Here is an 18,475-nt window from a genome sequence, read left to right as displayed (position 1 = left end):
TCCTTTTTGCCTTTCTGCCTGGTTGGGAGCTTTTGCTGGCTGCTGGAAACCTCAGAGTGGTTGGGCCTGCATCCACGTGTGTGGGGAAATCCATTGCCATCTAAGATCAATTTTTGTATATATCTATATATATCCTTTCCTCAATCTCTCTCTACATCCCTTTTCCTTTAATACCTTTTATTATTTGTCAAAATTAACTTCCAATTTGGTGCAAGCCCTTTTGTTTATCCCTTACCTCCTTTGCCTATCTTTACCCTGAGGGGGGAGAGGGAGGGGAGGGTGATCCAAATTCTGTCCTGTGGGGGTTTTGCCCTGAAACCTTAAATGGCAACAGAAACTATAAGATTGCAAGCTTAATCACTACTACATGCACTACTGCACAGAACATTCACATTAAAAAAAGTGTTTATGTAAATCACTTAGGATTTTGCCATGAAATACCTTTGCATACAATTGTGAAGGACAGTTTAATACCAGAATTTCTTCTACAGCTATCTGGATAATGCATCAACAAAGAATCAATGGAACAATAGCCCTTAAAATGCTTTATTGAACGGAATCTTTTTGTAATATGCAGAAAATGTGTCCAGAATGACCACAGTTTGATTTAATTTTTTTTTTTAACATTCTCAAGAATCAATTAAAAGTGAATTGTCATTGAGGGTAACTCCTGAAATAACCAGAAATGCAAAAAGTTCCCTTAAAACATTTTTTGTTGCAGAGACTAAAAGAAAAACAACACTAATACAGTCCTAATTGGGCACAATCAGAATCTGAGAACTGAGAAAATGGAATGGAACCCAAATGTCAACCTATGGGGTAGCTTCTTTTGTTGTCGTTATCTTAGATTAACATATATATCACAGTTCTCTTAGGAACATCATCAGGTTTTCAAGTCTAATTTTTAGAAGTTGTTTGCTTTTTTATCTTTATAAGCTAACTTTACATTCCAAATAACTAAAGCCATGCTGTCCCATGCTTTGGGGCTATTATAATAATTCATATGAAAAAAAACATTATAGGATTTACAGTCTAGGCAAATAGGTAACATGACTCAATTAAAAAGGCTTTATTTTTAATGTCAAAAATATAAACTAAGTCACCAATAAATAAAGGTTGATAGGAAGTTAGCATTAAGAATTCAGTTGTAACATATGTAGATATCTGGGAAGTCAAATCTTCAAGCACTCCTGATACTAAGGAGTCTCTGCAAACTATGAAGCAAATATATAAATAACTCAAAATTATAAGGATTGTGGAAGGCTTAGAATTAAGACAATAGAATCTGTGTTACCCTGTCCTCACTCCCAACAGTGAATATAGGAATCATTTGCACATAAATAAAGTTTATTTAACACAAAAAGGAAAATGTTAAAGAAATGTGAACAAAATTTGGTTTTAGGGCACACAGAAGCCCTTTGTGGTAGATTCTAGTAGTGGCCTTCATGTTTTGTCTTCTACAGATTAATACAAAATTCAATTCCAAATGTATATGATGTCTAACAGGGCAACTCAATGGCCACAATATAGCAAAAGGTTACACTCTGGAAGCAAAAATATAGCCCACTGCAGAGTTTGCATTAATACTCAGGGAGAGCACATAAATAGGTCATTGCTCATGTGTTGCTCAAAGGCTACTTCATGGCCACAAACTGCTAGTGAGCATTAATCTGTCTTTTTTGTTACATTACCTTTGAATAATGGGAAAGCTTTGGGATTTTATAGTTTTACTCCTTATACTTACTTTTTTAAAATGACAAGGTCGTGAAAACTCATGCATGCTGAAAAAAAAAAGAAAAATCATGCAGTAGTTAAGGTAAACCATCCAAGCAACTTTTATTCATTAATAGTCATAAATACACACAGCAGCTTCATTAGAGATTTTTCATTTTTTTTAATTTTCAGATTGAATGTGGAATATTAGGAGAGCTTTTTGCACATCAAGCTACAGGACACAGAGCTTTTTTCTCTGCACTGTGACCTATATTTACCTGCTAAAAGTAAAAATTGGTTAAGTGGAAATGATTATTGTATATATCTTTGCTCTCTTCTTTTGAATGTACACAATGTAACAAGAGTGACAGACCTGAAGTTACAATCACCAAAACAAACCCAAGATAGTAGTTGTCCACTTTCATTGGCAAATAGAGCACAGAGGACATTGTCTGCAAAGTGGTATGCCATCAAAGAGGAGGCTCATTTCCTTTATTATTCTCTTTCAAATTTAGGTTTTCTAAAGCAACATCTAGAGGCATAATATCTACACAGCCCATAGCACCAAAATCAGCAATCTCTCCTCGTTCATCCTCATCTGAGGAGGAGCTTTCTTCCCGCATCAAAGTGGACAGTAGAAGCTCTTGAACAAACAAGCTGCGATCTGCCCGTTCACTTTCCTTTGACTGACGCTCTGCTTCTGACATCTTAGGATCACTCAACCTGCATAGCATCACAGAAAGAGAGAAGAGAGGCTTAGTAGTATCATCAAGAAAATGGGCTTTCATTAATTGCCTAAACAACTGGACTGATGCATGCCAAATAACATCTAAAAGCCATTCCTTCGAGAAACAACCTAGGCACTGCTGCACTTCTTTTGACATGTACACATCTGGCAAGATCTGATGCAAGAATATGGACATTTCAAAAACTTGTTCCTAGATGCTTCATAGAAGTAGATTTTGAGGCTGAAGGAAAAAATAAAAATCACTATTTTAGAAGTTTCTTTCCCTTCAGGGGTCTTTTGTTTTAAGGGGTATTAAAATTCTCTAGCCACCTCTTAAGTGCTCATTTTGTCCACAGGACTGCCTGTAAATGCAAGCATGACACAAAATACATTATTACACACATCATGCCCAGAGATTCCCATTCACTTCACTTACTGGTGCATGCACCATCAACTAATAGAAGTAAGGAAATTGCTCCAGTTCTATTGTAGCTCACAAGATCAGTGATTGGCATTTGCAGATACTTTGATTAAAGTTATCATTTTAAAAAAGTTGTGGATTCAGGTATTATCACAAGTTTTGATAAAAATCAGCATGTCAGCAATAACTTGTCCCAACCCAGGTTTCTAGACACAGAAACTGTTTAAATGCCTGTGCTCTTTCTTAACATGCAATGGAAAAACATGCCCATCTCCCACCCCCTCCTTGAATCCAGAAAATCAGTATTCTAAATCTCCTAAAAGAGCTGTAATGAGAGTGAACAACTCTTCTATAGCAGGATGGACTAGATGATTGTTGTAGGTCCCTTCCAACTGTACTAGTGTAGTCTACAGAACTCTAGGATCTAACTATACTTTCTGAAACAGATATGTATTCTGCTTATTAATAGCACATTCCTTAGTTGCTTTTTTAATCCAAAATACTTTCTATATAAACCTCTAATCAACCTTCAGCCTTCATTAAAGATTCATTTCCTATTAAATAAAACTACCTTTTAAGTTCTGTCCCTCCATGTTATCAGCATAAAAGTTTGAAACATATTATTGTAATGGCTTTTGTTTTATCAGAAATAGTAGGGTAAACAAGCACGGTTTACCAAAGTAATATCCCTTATGTTTCACTTCAAACTGAGAAACAGCAATTAATATTTATTCATTGCCTAGGAACAAACATGCAGCAGGACTGAAAAGGAGATGTTACAAATCCAAACAAAAGCATAATATCTCAACTACACGCTTCGTTAGGGTTTCACAGAACTCTATGTCCATAACAGGACCATGGAAAACAGAAATGGCAGAAGAGTTAAAACCACAGGAAAAAATACCTCATAAGAAGAAACTGGGAGTTCTGTATAGTCTGCTGATTGTTTTCTGTGTTAGATGTATTGGTTGCTGCTATAGATTGTGTGAGAGTGGTAGGAATGCTGCTTGTGTTAGTGCGTCTAGTTGTATTGCGTGCAGTCTCCAGTTGTTGTCTTGCTGCCTGTGCATGCTGTCGCTCCAACTGCAGTTGCATCTGCAGCTGCTGTAACTGAGAAGCAGAAGGGCCAGAAGAATTGAGCTGTCCTGCAGAACGTCTCACGCCTGATAACTGAGATAAAAGCTCTGCCAGAAAAGAAAGAAGTTTCTACAGTGAAATCTGCTTAAATACACAACAGGATAAATATTTCCTGAATACCAGTATATCAATTCCTTTGCTTTCTAAAACCTGTCATCAATGAAATTAATGAACAAATCATATTTATTTGTAAAGCTTCATGGATTATTACAAGCATCCCAAGTCTCAAAGGCCACAAGGTAAGGAAGATTAAGAATCATCTAGAGTACAGAACTGTGCATAAATAAGAGAGTCAAAGCTTAAAGCTTTTTAAAACAATAGGAGTCAATATATGGGGAATACCATATATGCAATATCTTGTGCAACAATTCTCTAACATTTTATCTTCAAGTCAAAAAAGTTATTGACTAAAGAATCACTTCAATTCTGACTTTAGTTGGTGGCTTCATATCCCCCCATGCACCTTCAATACATATCCCAGAGAGAAGCTGTGCTGCAGAATAGACAAATATCACAGTATCATTTCAGACATTTTTAGAAAATATTGAGTTCAGAAAGGATTTTCAAATGTTGTTTTATATGAAAAATATTCAACCACAGCAAGGCTTTTTTTGGTTTTGGTGAGACTTTGACCTCTGCTGGAAAAAAAGAAATTCTATCAATAAAAAAAAAAAAAGTCTAGTCTGTATTCCTTTCCTACAAAGTTCAAGGCTGTGACAAATTCTGTCCATGCTAAGCATTTCCCAAAATAAACACTAATAGTAAGTTATCGATCAATGTTTTACTACCAATTATATTCCACACAAAGTTGTGAGTACTGCTTTGTTGTGTTTGATGCAAGGAGAGCAGAAGCAGTAGATTATTTTTTCCCCTATCTAGTCAACCCTCATTAAAGCTTCAAGTTGTTATTACAGCCTTACTATTATTTCACCTTACTTTCTAGATATAATCCTCTGAAGCTAAGCTTTTTGTTCAGGGGAGTAAAGCACAGCGCAGTAGATCTTTGTATCAGGAACATTTGGAATGCCAACAGTAAATGCTCAAGTCACTTTTAATCAGCACAGCTAATTATATCAAGATTAACTACAAATAATATTTTATTTTACTAATTACTGATAACCACAATGAAAAAAAAATTAATGTTTGCAGGTCTGTTACATGCACAAGTTCTAACCTCTGATAATATGTACAAATTATTACCCAATACAAAGGAAGAATTATAACACTGCCAGGAAAGATAGATGTGTTTATCCTCACTGTAAGATCACTTTTGAGTATAGCTTAACAGAACCCTGTTTGCAGATATGAATTTGAGACACAGGTTTGGCCTGACACAGACATCTGGCCAGGCTACACTACATTGTCTGAATGCAAAAAAATATTACTTAAAAAAAACAACCAAACCACAAAAACCCTCAAAGGAATACCATTTTATTACATATGCTCCTAAATGGAAGACCTTGTGAGACTGAAACAAACCAAGGCAGCCACACTTCACATTTAAGCCAGATGAACTAACATCCACTATAGGACACACAAACATCCTCCCTTCTTGCACCAACTCTAGTGCTTTACAGACTCATTCACAGATTCCCAGACTCCATTGGTTTGTAAGGGACCCTCAAAGGCCATCTTGTCCAACCTACCCTTGCAGTGAGCAGGGACATGTCCAACTAGATCAGGCTAGCCAGGGCCATATCGAGTCTGATATTGAATGTCTCCAGGGACGGGACCTCAACCACAACCCTGGGCAACCTGTTCCAGTATTTTACCACTCTCATTGTAAAGAACTTCTTTCATATGTGCAACCTAAACCTACCCTGCTCCAGTTTGAAACCATTGCCCCATATCCTATCACTACAAGTCCTTCTAAACAGTCCTTCCCCAGCCTTCCTGTAGGTCCCCTTCAGATATTGTAATGTAGCTATGAGGTGTGCCTGGAGCCTTCTCTAATCCAGGCTGAACAGCCCAAATTCTTTCAAACTGTCTTCAAAGAAGAGGTGTTCCAGCCCTCTGATCATCTTTATGGCCTTCTGTGGTAGGTGACTTAAGTCCCCCAGCAGGATCAGAGCCCGTGAGTGTGATGCTTCCCATAGTTGAAGTAAGAGCACTTTGTCTATAGGCTACCCTTGATTGGGTGTCCTACAGTAAATGCCAGACACAAGGTTTCCTTTGTTGTCTTGGCCCCTAATTTTTACTCATAAGCTCTCAGCCTGCATTCTTTGCTGTTTTTCAAAGGCATCTCTGTGCAGTCAGTCCTTTTTAAGTACAAGTTTCAGTGATAGCTATTAGATCATAGCTTTCTAGCTGCAGAGTGGTTTCTGGCTCCTCATCTTTTCTACCCCTGCTGCATGCATTGGTATAGAGGCACTTCAGCTGGGCTATCACCTTTTTAGAGGAACATGCCCTAATTCCTTTGAGACTCTATTTGGTTTGGCTGAGCTGTAGTTAATTCTCCCTAGAGCATCTTTCTAGTGCTGTGTTTTGCAGTGATATAGCTGGGTGTTGAGCCAAACTACTGCTGAGCCAAGCACCAAGGCATTTCCCCCCAACAGTAGGCTGAGGGATGGGCAAGATCTTGGGAGGGGACACAGCCAGCCCAGTTTACCCAAACTGACCAATGGGGTATTCCATGCTATATGACATCAGCTCAGATATAAAAGCTAAGTGAAAGAAGGAAGTGTGGGGTGTGACAGGTTAGGCTGTGCCTTTAAGAAAAGGACAACTGCAGAATTCTCTAGCTGAATGTTTGGGTGTAAAAAGGAAAACAAAGATTAATTTTAAACAAATTTCATTGGTCAGATGTGAGATGCACCATAGCAAATATCTCTAACATTCTTGCTCTCACTCACTTCAGCTCCAGCTTCAGTCTGTTCTGACTTTCATTCTTGGCCAGACTGCATGCATGTCAACCCTGAACTACAAACTGATAAGAATAACTAACTTTCTTAACAGCTGCTTTGAGCTAATGAATTTCCTTTAATATCCTTCCCTCTTTTCTCCTTTTTCACCTAATTAACTACTAGGGGAAAGGGGAGGAGGGGAAGAGGAGTTTTAGGGGGAACCCAAGGGGGGATCCTCCTCAGGAGGATCTGTGTTTGTGCTATTCCCTGTAAATTCTTGTATGATATTGTAAATACTGTATATTTTGTATATATTCATTGCATTTCATCATTGCTTGTAAAATACAGCTTTCCATTTGCTTCTCTGGCTGAGTTTAGCTGTGCTTTATGTTGGTGCGGGTAGATTAAACCTCACACCATTACAGTGGGGACATTTGTTGATGGCATCTGTCCTCTGGAGCAATTGTTACATGTATTGAAACCCTGCTTCCTGGGAGTGTCCAAACATCATTTGCTGATGAGAAGTAGAGAATAACATATTTCTTTGCTGTGGTGGGTTGAGAGGAAAAGCTCTTCTTTCCCTCCCCCACTGAGAAAGAAACCGTGGCTAAAACTCAGTCGGAGAAATGAGAGTATATTTTACAAGGAAGCAGATTCTATGTAACACAACAAATACAGGGATTTTACAATATGTACACGAATATACAGCAAATGAACTCAACCAGAAACCAGACCCCCCACAGAGGGGGCTTCCCCCTGTGCCCCCTTCACCCCCCTACCTCCCTTCTCCCCCAAAAGAGGTAGAAAAGAGATAAGGATGGTTAACAGGGCAGGAAAGAAAGAGAGGCCTGGCATAGGGAGTTAGTATTTTATCTTAGTTGGCCAGAAGCCCAGAAGCAGATCCAGCCGAAAGGAACAGCGAAGGAAGAGAAACTGCGAGAAAGTCCCAGCTCCCCTGGGTCTAACAATCTCACCTCCCACAATCCTACCAATGAAATTAATTTAGAATACCAAAATATTTTATAAACATTTAGCCAGTGTGCCCCTTCCTTAAAGGCACAGTGTCAAACGGTCACATTTGCTCTTGCTTCCGTGTGCAGTCATTGCTTTTGTTTTACATTCTTTTAAATTGCTTCTACCTTGACTCCTGTGTTTTTGTTATATTTTCCCATCTAAGAAGGAGAGTGATAGAGTGGCTTTGGTGGGCATTTGGCCCTGGCTGAGGGCCAAACCGCAACAAAGGCACTTCACAGGCATTTTCCTCTTGGTTCCTAATACATCAGTGGGCCCTGTCTCTTGTCTGATAATGAAAACTCCATCCTGTTCCTCCACCAAATCTAGTTTAAAGCTCTCCTTATAAGTCGTAACAGCTTGTTGGTGAAGGCCCTCTTGCCCCACTTGGTCAGGACAATCTCATCAGCTCCCAACAGACCCAGCTTCTCAAAGGCAGATCCATGATCCTAGATGAAAACCTTGAATATGGCACCAGCCACTCAAGCCAGGCATTCACCTCTTCAATTTGTTGTCTTTTTCCTGAACCCCTTCCTCTGACTGAGAGGACAGAGGAGAACACTACTGGTGCTCCAGACCCTTTTAAGATTGCTTTGATTGACATATAGTCTCTTTAGATGCTTCTGTTGCCTTGTTGCAGTATCATTGGACCCTATGTGGAATAGCAGAAGAGAATGATAACATGTAGGGTTCACCTGGCTCAGCAGCTTAACAGTAATATCATGAATGAGAGCTCCTGGAAGGCAGTAAACTTCTCTAGAGAAATTGTCTGGATGGAAAATGGGTGCTTTGGTGCCTCTCAATAAGGAGTCTCCAATTATTAATTCTTTATGTGCTTTTCTGGTGACACTGGTTCTAATGTGCATGAGTGGTTGGAGCATCTTTAGATGGGCTTTTCCTGGATCCTGTCAGTTACTTATGTGATCTTCATTCTCCAGTCCCAGATCATCATGTCTGTTACATAGAAGCATGTGGTAGGTTTTTTTTAAAAGGGGTGGATTGTGGTAGTTATAGGCTATGCCTTTAAAATTTTTCACAGATCTTGAACAGAAAAGTAGTAAAATGTAAATAAATCACTATTGGGTGTAAAATGGAAAATAAAGACAATTCTAAACAATCCCATTGGAGAGACATCTACCATAAGATTTACTTCCCAAAACAATCTCTCTCTCTTCTCACTTGGCTGCACTACTTTAGTTGTGTGGCAGTTTTAGGCTATGCCTTTAAAAGTTAGCTGCAGATTTCAAGCAGAAAAAGTGGAAAAATATAAACACTTCACAGTTGGGTGTAAAAAGGAAAACAAAAGATTATTCTAAACGAATTTCACTGGGCAGATGTGTGAGATGTACCCTAGCAATCTCACACGTTGTACTTCATTCCTTCCTTTCTTCTCTGGCTGCCTGTCTACTTTTGCTGGTCTGGAGAGAATATTATTGCTACTGACCTTGAAGATAAGGACACTAACAATGCTTTCAGCTACCAGTTCTCCTAACATTTTTCTCTTTTCTTCTAATTATAGAGGGAAAGGGGGGGTTAGGGGAGAGTGGAGCAGTTTCCCCACTCCTTTTGGGACACCAGAAGGGGTTCTGGGGGGGTTCCATGCTGTTTTCTGATTGTAAATACCTGTATAATATTGTAAATCCTGTATATTTGTACATATTCATTGCATTCTATTGTAGAATGCAGTTTTTGCTTTGTAAATATAGCTTCCATTTGCTTCTTGACTGAGTGAGTCGTGCTTTTGTTAATGTAGTGGGAAATTTCTAAACCACCACAGGCTGTGACTGGTATTAACTTCTCTGCTTCTGTTTCTTGTCCCTTTTGTACAGGGGGGGTAAGGGGGAGGCAGGGAGGGAGAAGCTAGTAGCTTCCCCTGGTCCTTGGTCAGGGGGGTTCTTGTGCTGTATATTAGTTGTAAATACCTGTAAATATTGCAACTCCTGTCTATTTTGTACATATTCATTGCATTCCATTGTAGATTGGAGTTTTGCCTGTAAATACAGCTTTCATTTGCTTCCAGCTGAGCTGGTCTGGTAAAGTTAATGTTGGGGGGGGAATTTTCAACCCACCACAAAGCACTTTAGGGGAAGAGGCAAGGTTCCTCCTTCTGCCCTGAGCAGAGACAAGGATACAGTCTCCATCTTGTGAGTTTCTTCTGTGAGTTAGCTCAACATTGACTTCAGGCTTACCTTCCCCTTGCACAGCATTAAGCTCTCTATAAAATGTGTATTAAAATACAATTATTTGGGAATTAAAAAATATAGTTAAAATACCTCCCAACTGTAATCTGAAAGCAAACTGAGCACATTTTAAATGTCTATCAATGATATGCCAATTGAACTAATTTCATCTTGATGAACTTGAGTACAGCATTTGGTTTGTGCTAAAAATATTAAGATTCATCTCTAACACTTTTATGCATGTGACAAATTAAAGCTAGATGCATTGAAGTAGGTAATGGTTATTTTTTAAATACATACATACATATGAGGAGAGGCTGAGAGACCTGAGATTCTTCAGCCTGGAAGACAGAAGGTTCAAGGGGGGGGAATCTTATCAGTACATGTAAATACATGAAAGAACTACATGAAAGAAAGGGAGCCAGAGGCACCTCTATACTGCCCACTGACAGGGCTAGAGACAATGGGCACAAATTAAAACAAATGAAATCTATCTGAACACAAGAAAACATTTTTTATTGTGAGGAAGATCAGAAAGATTGTGGAGTCCATCCATGGAGATATTAAAAAAACCCATCTGGACATGATCCTGAGCAAACTGCTCTAGGTGGCCCTGCTTTGGGGGCTGGGTGGGAGAGGGGTGTGGTGTTGGACTAGGTAATCTTGAAAGGTCCCTTCCAACCTCAAACACTCTTTGATATCACCTGTGGTCAGCCATGGGAATGAGCCTAGGAGTCTCTAAATTTAGAGGCATAGTATTTTTCATTTCAGAAGTTCCAGATTCAATCCCTGTACATAATCCAGTTAATGATACTTTTCATCAGTAAACATCCATTAATTCCAACATGGTAAGCATTTTCTTTTTTTCAAAACACAGAAAAACAAGGCAACTAGTACCATCTTGGATTTTGTTTCAAAGTCTATTTAAGGACTCTGAGATAAAATCAGTGGTTACAGCTCTTACCAGCTATAGGATCCATGGTTTCTCTGTTGCTTGGAGAATAAGAACTCTGAGAAGATGAAAGCCCACCAGTGGAACTGCTAGTAAAATGCATGTTTGATCTACGTGCACGCGGGCCTCCCAAACCACGGCCTGGGTGAAACATCCTACGTACATGCCGAACACCACTAGATTCATCGTAATCAAGCAGTTAAGAAAAGTCTTTCACTATCAAGCATTAAACAGTATGAACATTTACTAGGTGGAATGATCAGGCAATACACTGTTTCCTTGTTCATAAAACAATGATTTGAACATTATAAGAATAATGCAATTATATCTACGGTGCTAGTCAGACCTGTGGATCTGAACCCAAGACATTCAAGATTGCTTGCACTAAATTAATCTTTCCCAGAATTTTTATGTCTAAAAAAATGTCAGCATGGATTTTCTGACTTCTGGATTAACGTTTTCTACTAGATAATTTAAACTGATGATTCATGTTTAGCAGAACACATTACTCAATAGACATAAGGATTTAACATCAATATTGAGAAATAAGGATATTGACAATTATCTACAAATTGTTATTGCCATTCTTATCAAGAGAACACAGTAATTATTGCATTTTATACTTTTATCCAAGGAATTTCACCTACTCTAGTCTTCAAGGAATTGCAGGTCAACAGAGGATTCAGCACTCCTCTCATATCCCTTTGCTTCATCTTTCCTCTCTTTCTCCACACAAATTCAATTTGCTCCAATTACAAACCCAAGCTTTTTCACTTTATTTTCCACATTTCTTAGGAAATGTCTATAAAAGCTATGACTTGAAATATAAGCTTTTTCATATATACTAAAGAGACTATCAACAAATAATTTAATCTTTCTCAGAACATTGTTAACATATGAGTTCTCCAAGACAGTCTAGCTAAAGCTTCCTTTTATCTTAAGAAACACTAGTGCAATTTACTACTAAGCTAGGAAATAATGTATTTGGACATATCTTATTTTTTCCAATTTCTAAATTAGTATCTTCAGTTCACCTCATCTCCAATTTTCTTATTCTCAAACCCAGTATGTTTATCACTTGTTTAAAATCTACTATTTGTATCAAATTAGTGGCCAATGTACTTATTCCAAAATTATATAGTATAGAATGTAATCCCACGTGATTATGGTAGAGAATTAATTTCCATGCCATCTTGATGAGTTGAGAAACTGAAGACTGACAAATTACCAAACTTCTTTTGGCAAGTAAGAATATCCAGTTACTATACAGGAAGAATTTATTCTCTCTCAAATCTATTATGCTACAAAGCATAAACCATTTCACTTGCAGGGTTTGAGAGAAGAGACTCTCCCTTGGGACAGAATATAGCTGTCTAGCACAGATTGGTTTGTTCACCTTTTGGAAATGTTTATACTGGAGACTGGAAGTGACAACATTGTCACTAATATTTTACTGATTGACTACTGCTCTCATGCACTCTGGGAAGCTTTCCATAGGTACAGCTGACAGAAAAATGTCCCCATGTTGGGATTCTTTCAAAGTAAACTTGGGAAAGAAGATAACTAGAACATCCTTAATATAAATCCTTTGAAAAAATCCATCCTTGGTCTCAATTAGAAAAGGATCTTAGTAGCTTGCTAACTACACCTTTCCAAATGTTTTTAAGGTAAACAACATTATTTAAATACTAGTTAAGAGTATATTGATGTCTCATCCACCTAGTATTGGGGTCAAAAAAGCATTTGGAACTCTTAACTCATTGTAAACATATATGGAAAACAGTCCAGCTAGAATCATTTACATAGCCAAGACTAAAGTAATGCTTTAAACACTAAACCAGTTGAAAATTGTTTAAGAAAGAAAATGGAATTTAAAGAACTGTCCAGAGTCTCCATTTACTAATTAAAAGCTATCTGACATCACTGATGTGGAAGGCAGAAGAAAAGCTCCAGAAGCATGAATTCTAGGTATTTTGCACAGCAAAAAGACAAGACACATTACTATTCCCAAGATCAAATAATGCAAAAGAAAATAGTACTTCAAGTATGAAAAACCTGACACTTTAAACTGTCCAGTGGTTTAGAATAGTTATATCAGTACAATGAAAGACAGCCCTAATACCGAGGAACTCTCCAGGTAGCTCTCCTAGTTATATCTTTTAAAAAGTCAATAAATAACAGGCTGAAACTACCCTATTGCAGTACAGTGATAAAACTGATCAAACAATGTCAAAGTATTCTCCAATGCATTTGCTTTTGGTGAAATGTACTGCTTTCAGTCTTGCAATTATCTATAATATGCTATTGCATATGGATTGTTGCTTTCCCATACACAAAATACCATTAGAACTAATAATCAAGAAGGGCAAATAAAAATTTCAATACAGAAAGAATCAGCTGGGTGTCAAAACCATTTTTAACAGGTTTTGCTATCTAGAATAACACAAAAACATATACTCACACTGTCAAGCTACACCTTAAGACTATTCACAGTCTGATAGATGTAAAAATATATACATGTAAAAAATTCAGACATACAGATCCCCTATAACTAAACACCAATCCTAAAAAATATGCAAAACTGATGTAGCCACTTGACTACCACATTCAAAACAATTACAGCTATCATAAGAAACAGTCTCAACTTCAGAAAGGATATTAAATCTCTAGGAGCTCTGTGTTCCAGTGTAAGATGAGCTGCAAAGTCATCTGTGACATGATTAGGATCCCCTCCAGGTAATGCTGCACATATTGGACAGATCTGAAACAACAAAGTGAGAAAAAACCCAAACACAATCAACTTTACACAAATCATAAAATACAATTCAGATTTGATCACTTGACATGGATTCTTATACTTTAAATACCACATTCTAATCCTATACCTAAACAGCCCCAGGATTAAAACACTGAATGTGTTCATAGGCACCTGTTAATTTTAGTATCATTTTTAGAATAGAATGGAATAGAATAGAATAGAATAGACCAGACCAGGTTGGAAGAGACCTTCGAGATCATCACATCCAACCTATCATCCAACACTATCTAATCAACTAAACCATGCAACCAAGCACCCTATCAAGTCTCCTCCTAAACACCTCCAATGATGGTGACTACACCACCGCCCCAGGCAGCCCATTCCAATGGCAAATCACTCTCTGTGCAGAATTTCTTCCTAAGCACCAGCTGAAACCTCCCCTGGCCCAGATTGAGACTGTGTCCTCTTATTCTGGTGCTGGGTGCCTGGGAGAAGAGACCAACCCCCACCTGGCAACAACCTCCCTTAAGGTAGTTGTAAAGAGCAATAATGTCTCCCCTGAGCCTCCGCTTCTCCAGGCTAAGCAACCCCAGCTCCATCAGTCTCTCCTCATGGGGCTCGTGTTCCAAAACCCTCACCAACTTTGTTGCCCACTGTGGCCGTTTGACACTGTGCCTTTAAGGAAGGGGCACACTGGCTAAAAGTTTATAAAAATATTTTGGTATTCTAAATGAATTTCATTGGTAGGATTGTGGGAGGAGAGATTGGACCCAGGGGAGCTGGGAACTTTCTCTCAGTCTTCCTTCCTTCGCTGTCCCTCTCGGCTGGATCTGCTTCTGGGATTCTGGCCAACTAAGATAAGATACTAACTCCTTGTGCCAGGCCTTTCTTCCTTTCCTGCCCTGTTAACCGTCCACATCTCTTTTCTACCTCTTTTGGGGGAGAAGGGAGGTAGGGGGTGAAGGGGGCACAGGGGGAAGCCCCCTCTGTGGGGGGTCTGGTTTCTGGCTGAGTTCATTTGCTGTATATTCCTGTATATATTGTAAAATACCTGTATTTGTTCTGTTACATAGAATCTGTTTCCTTGTAAAATATACTCTCATTTCTCCGACTGGGTTTAGCCGTGGTCTCTTTCTCAGTGGGGGAGGGAAAGCAGAGCCTTTCCTTTCAAACCACCACACTCCTTTTTTATTGGCGCCCAACGTGGGGCTGGGTAATTAAGTAATTAAGTTGATTTATTGCTTGTCTCAGCCGGAGAAACGAAATGAGAATGCTCTGGGTTTTAGAACGTTTATTCTTCTCGGTCTGTGGCATGTTGGTCTACCGGTACTGCATCGGGTTGATGTTAGACCAGATAGGTAAATATTTAATGCGTAAAATCTATTTGTGGTTTATGCATAGGATCCAGCTGTTGTATAAACACTGTTTGGGGTTTTTTCGGCTCACTAATTACGGCAATAGAACGTCTTCCACTTTGCCGATCGAGATAAGGGAGTTTAACACTTCAGGAGGTCAAAGAGTAACTTTAAGTGCTGGCTGGGATCTTAAGGTGATTTATTTGACGGGTGTAATCCTGCTGTTGCTGATAATTAATGTCTATCTGCTGTGGGCTCTACATAGAGAGAAAAAGGTTTCTCGAGCATGTTTTGTGATTAAGCAAAAATCTAGGAAGCGTAGGCGTTCCTCTAAATCTGCCCCAGCGTCCTCGAGTGACGAGGAAGGGGCTGTGTCAGTTAGAAAAATAGCAAAACCTATTGGCAAAGCAGCCTTAAATGCTCCACTCTATGACTTTGGCAAGCAGCCAGGGGCGGCTCCCATTCCCAAGATGGCGACCGGTAGTGAGGCAAGGTCATTTCCGTCCGCCATGACAGGACTGGAAGGGGCCCCCACGGCGGCTGATTTAGATCAGGACCTGTCAGCTTCTATCAGGATGGCTGTAAATTCAAACACAGCTCCAGTTAAACAAGTAGCAGTCTTAAAGACCAGAGGTGGAAAGGCCAAAGCTGATCCAGGAGCTAGTGGAGCTAATGGAGGAGAAGAGCAGGAGACCGATCCCGGTGAGGGAACCTCTGCTAGACAGGATGATCCTGGTGAGGGAACCTCTGCTAGGAAAGGGCCTGCTGGAGATGAAGAGAAGATTTGTCTTAGAGATATAGCTGAGTTATTGAGATCATCACAGGATGGAGATGCAGCTAAGACAGCAGCTGGCAGTGGTGCTTTTCAGCTTAAAGAGGTCCTTAGGAGAGTGACAGCAGGATTATGGGGACAAAAGGTTCAGGAAGATGTGATAGATGGAGAGCAAGATGACATCACCGAATGCTCATCACCGAGGGAGGAGCTTCGCAATGTCTGCAAAGATTACCTCAGAGCAGAGAAGGAACCCATCCTATCTTGGCTTGCTAGGTGTTATGACACAGGTGCTCCAGCTCTAATAGTTGGAGACAAGTCAGCAGCTCAGCTAGGAACTCTCTCAAAGGATAATGGAATAGATAGACATCTAGCCAGGATTCTCGGTAAGGTTAATCTGTGGATACGCCTTTTAATGGCAGTTTCCCTGAGATACCCTTCCCGAGATGATCTTCCCTGGAATCCTAAGCCCTGGACTACCATAGATGAGGGAATTAAGCATCTGAGAGAGTTTGCCATTAGAGAGATACTCTATGGTGACCATGATACTCTGAATCCTGATGACATTCCTGTGGCAGCTGGTCTTGCTAAAAAGCTCATCAAGCTTGCTCCTTCCGATTATGCAAACATTTTGGCAAGTAGAATTGTGGCAAGAAATTATGGTGGAGATCCTCCTATGGTTGGCCAATTCACTGATCAACGAAGACAATTGGATGATAGCATGACACGTGTTCCTTTGGTTTCAGCCATTAAAGCTCTGTCTAGTGAGATAAAGGATTGCATGAGAGAGCTGAAGGATGAAATCAAAGATTCCATATCCCAATTGGCACCAAGAGATAATTCCAATTCTTCCTCCAGGTGGGTGCAGGTTTCAGCTGTGAGGAATAGACGTCCTCCAAGGAGGTCATTCCAAAACAGGCCAAACCAAAACAGACCACCAAGGCAATCACGTAGGACCATTTGGATAACTCTGCGTGATCAGTTTGGTGAGAACATGAACAGGTGGGATGGTCAACCGACTTCTAATCTTTTCAGGAGACTGAGGGAACTGCAAAGTGGCAGAACCCAGGGTAGCAATACCAGAAGGGTAGCTGTTACTTCCACAGTTCCCCAGGACAACTCTAGTAGCTCCAACAGTGGCTCCAGTTCTAACACTGCACAGTGTGCTCGTTGCACCTGTGGAAATGTTCCCCACAATTAGGGGTGCCCTGCCTCCCGCCAGGGGGAGGAGAGGGATAATGGAGATAACAGAATCTATTGGGATGTGTACATCCAGTGGCCTGGCACTTCACACTTTCAGAAGTACAGGGCCTTGGTTGACACAGGAGCTCAGTGCAACATAATGCCATCAAATTATCAGGGATCGGAGTCCATAACTATTCTGGGAGTCACTGGTGGATCTCAAGAGTTAAGTAAGGTAGAGGTTAATATAAGTCTAACTGGTAAGCAGTGGAAGAAGCATACAGTTGTGACCGGACCTGATGCACCTTGTATTTTGGGAATTGATTTTCTGAGAGAAGGGCGTTTCAAGGACCCTAAGGGTTACAAATGGGCTTTTGGAGTAGCTTCTGTAGAAATTGATGGACAAAAGCTGAAGCTGTCTGCTAGACCTGAACTCTCGGATGAATCTGCAGTTGTGGGACAACACAAGATTCAGGACATTAAATTGCCGGTTGCTTCTCAGACTGTGCATCACAGACAATACAGAACCAACCGTGACTCTTTGTTGCCCATTCAGAATCTGATTCGTCAGCTGGAGAGTCCGAAAGTCATCAGCAAAACTCATTCACCTTTCAACAGTCCAGTGTGGCCTGTGCGAAAGCCGAATGGAGACTGGTGTCTGACAGTGGACTACCGAGCCCTGAATGAAGTAACTCCGCCTATGAGTGCAGCAGTACCAGACATGATGGAACTCCAGTATGAGCTGGAATCCAAAGAGGCCAAATGGTATGCTACCATAGACATTGCTAATGCCTTCTTCTCTATTCCCATAGGAGAGGAGTGCAGGCCTCCGTTTGCTTTCACCTGGAGAGGAATCCAGTACACTTTCAACAGACTGCCAATGGGCTGGATCCACAGCTCCAGCATCTGTCATGCAGTGATCCATGATGCTCTGGAGGAAGGTGGTGCTTCAGAACACATCCAGTTCATCGATGATATCATCGTCTGGGGTAAAACTGCTGAGGAAGTCTTCGAGAAAGGCAACAAAATCATGGACATTCTTCTGAATGCAGGTTTTGCCATCAAGAGAGACAAGGTGAAAGGTCCTACCACAGAGATCCAGTTTCTGGGAGTGCAGTGGCAGGATGGACGCAGACACATTCCAGTGGATGTGGTAAACAGTCTCTACCATGGCAAATCCCACGAACAAGCAAGAAACTCTACGTTTCTTGGTGACAGTGGGATTTTAGAGACTACACATTCCTGGATACAGTCAGATTGTGAAACCTCTGTATGATGTGACTCGAAAGAGGAATAGTTTCCACTGGGGACCTGAACAACAAGTAGCCTTTGACCAGATAAAGCAAGAAGTAGTTCAAGCAGTGGGACTGGGACCTGTCCGAGATGGTCCAGATATTAAGAACATTTTGTACACGGCTGCAGGT

At 40.1% G+C, this 18,475-nt stretch overlaps 1 protein-coding gene across 1 annotated transcript in view; it reads right to left on the bottom strand.

Moving 5' to 3' along the window:
• Positions 1-505: 505 nt before the first annotated feature.
• KCMF1 (potassium channel modulatory factor 1) overlaps positions 506-18,475 on the bottom strand; it is a 196,866-nt gene continuing 178,896 nt past the window's right edge. The window contains exons 4-7 of the mRNA XM_054179263.1: positions 13,644-13,745; positions 10,997-11,171; positions 3,766-4,045; positions 506-2,436 (exon numbers count right to left, since the gene is read on the bottom strand). Of these exons, the coding sequence (XP_054035238.1) occupies positions 2,184-2,436; positions 3,766-4,045; positions 10,997-11,171; positions 13,644-13,745 (810 nt within the window). The 3' untranslated portion in view covers positions 506-2,183. The remainder of the gene's footprint in view (positions 2,437-3,765; positions 4,046-10,996; positions 11,172-13,643; positions 13,746-18,475) is intronic.

Source organism: Dryobates pubescens, assembly GCF_014839835.1.
Source record: "Dryobates pubescens isolate bDryPub1 chromosome W unlocalized genomic scaffold, bDryPub1.pri SUPER_W_unloc_2, whole genome shotgun sequence".
Taxonomy (NCBI): domain Eukaryota; kingdom Metazoa; phylum Chordata; class Aves; order Piciformes; family Picidae; genus Dryobates; species Dryobates pubescens.
Note: the sequence above shows the minus strand (reverse complement) of the source record. Positions and strands in the feature narration are given on the sequence as shown.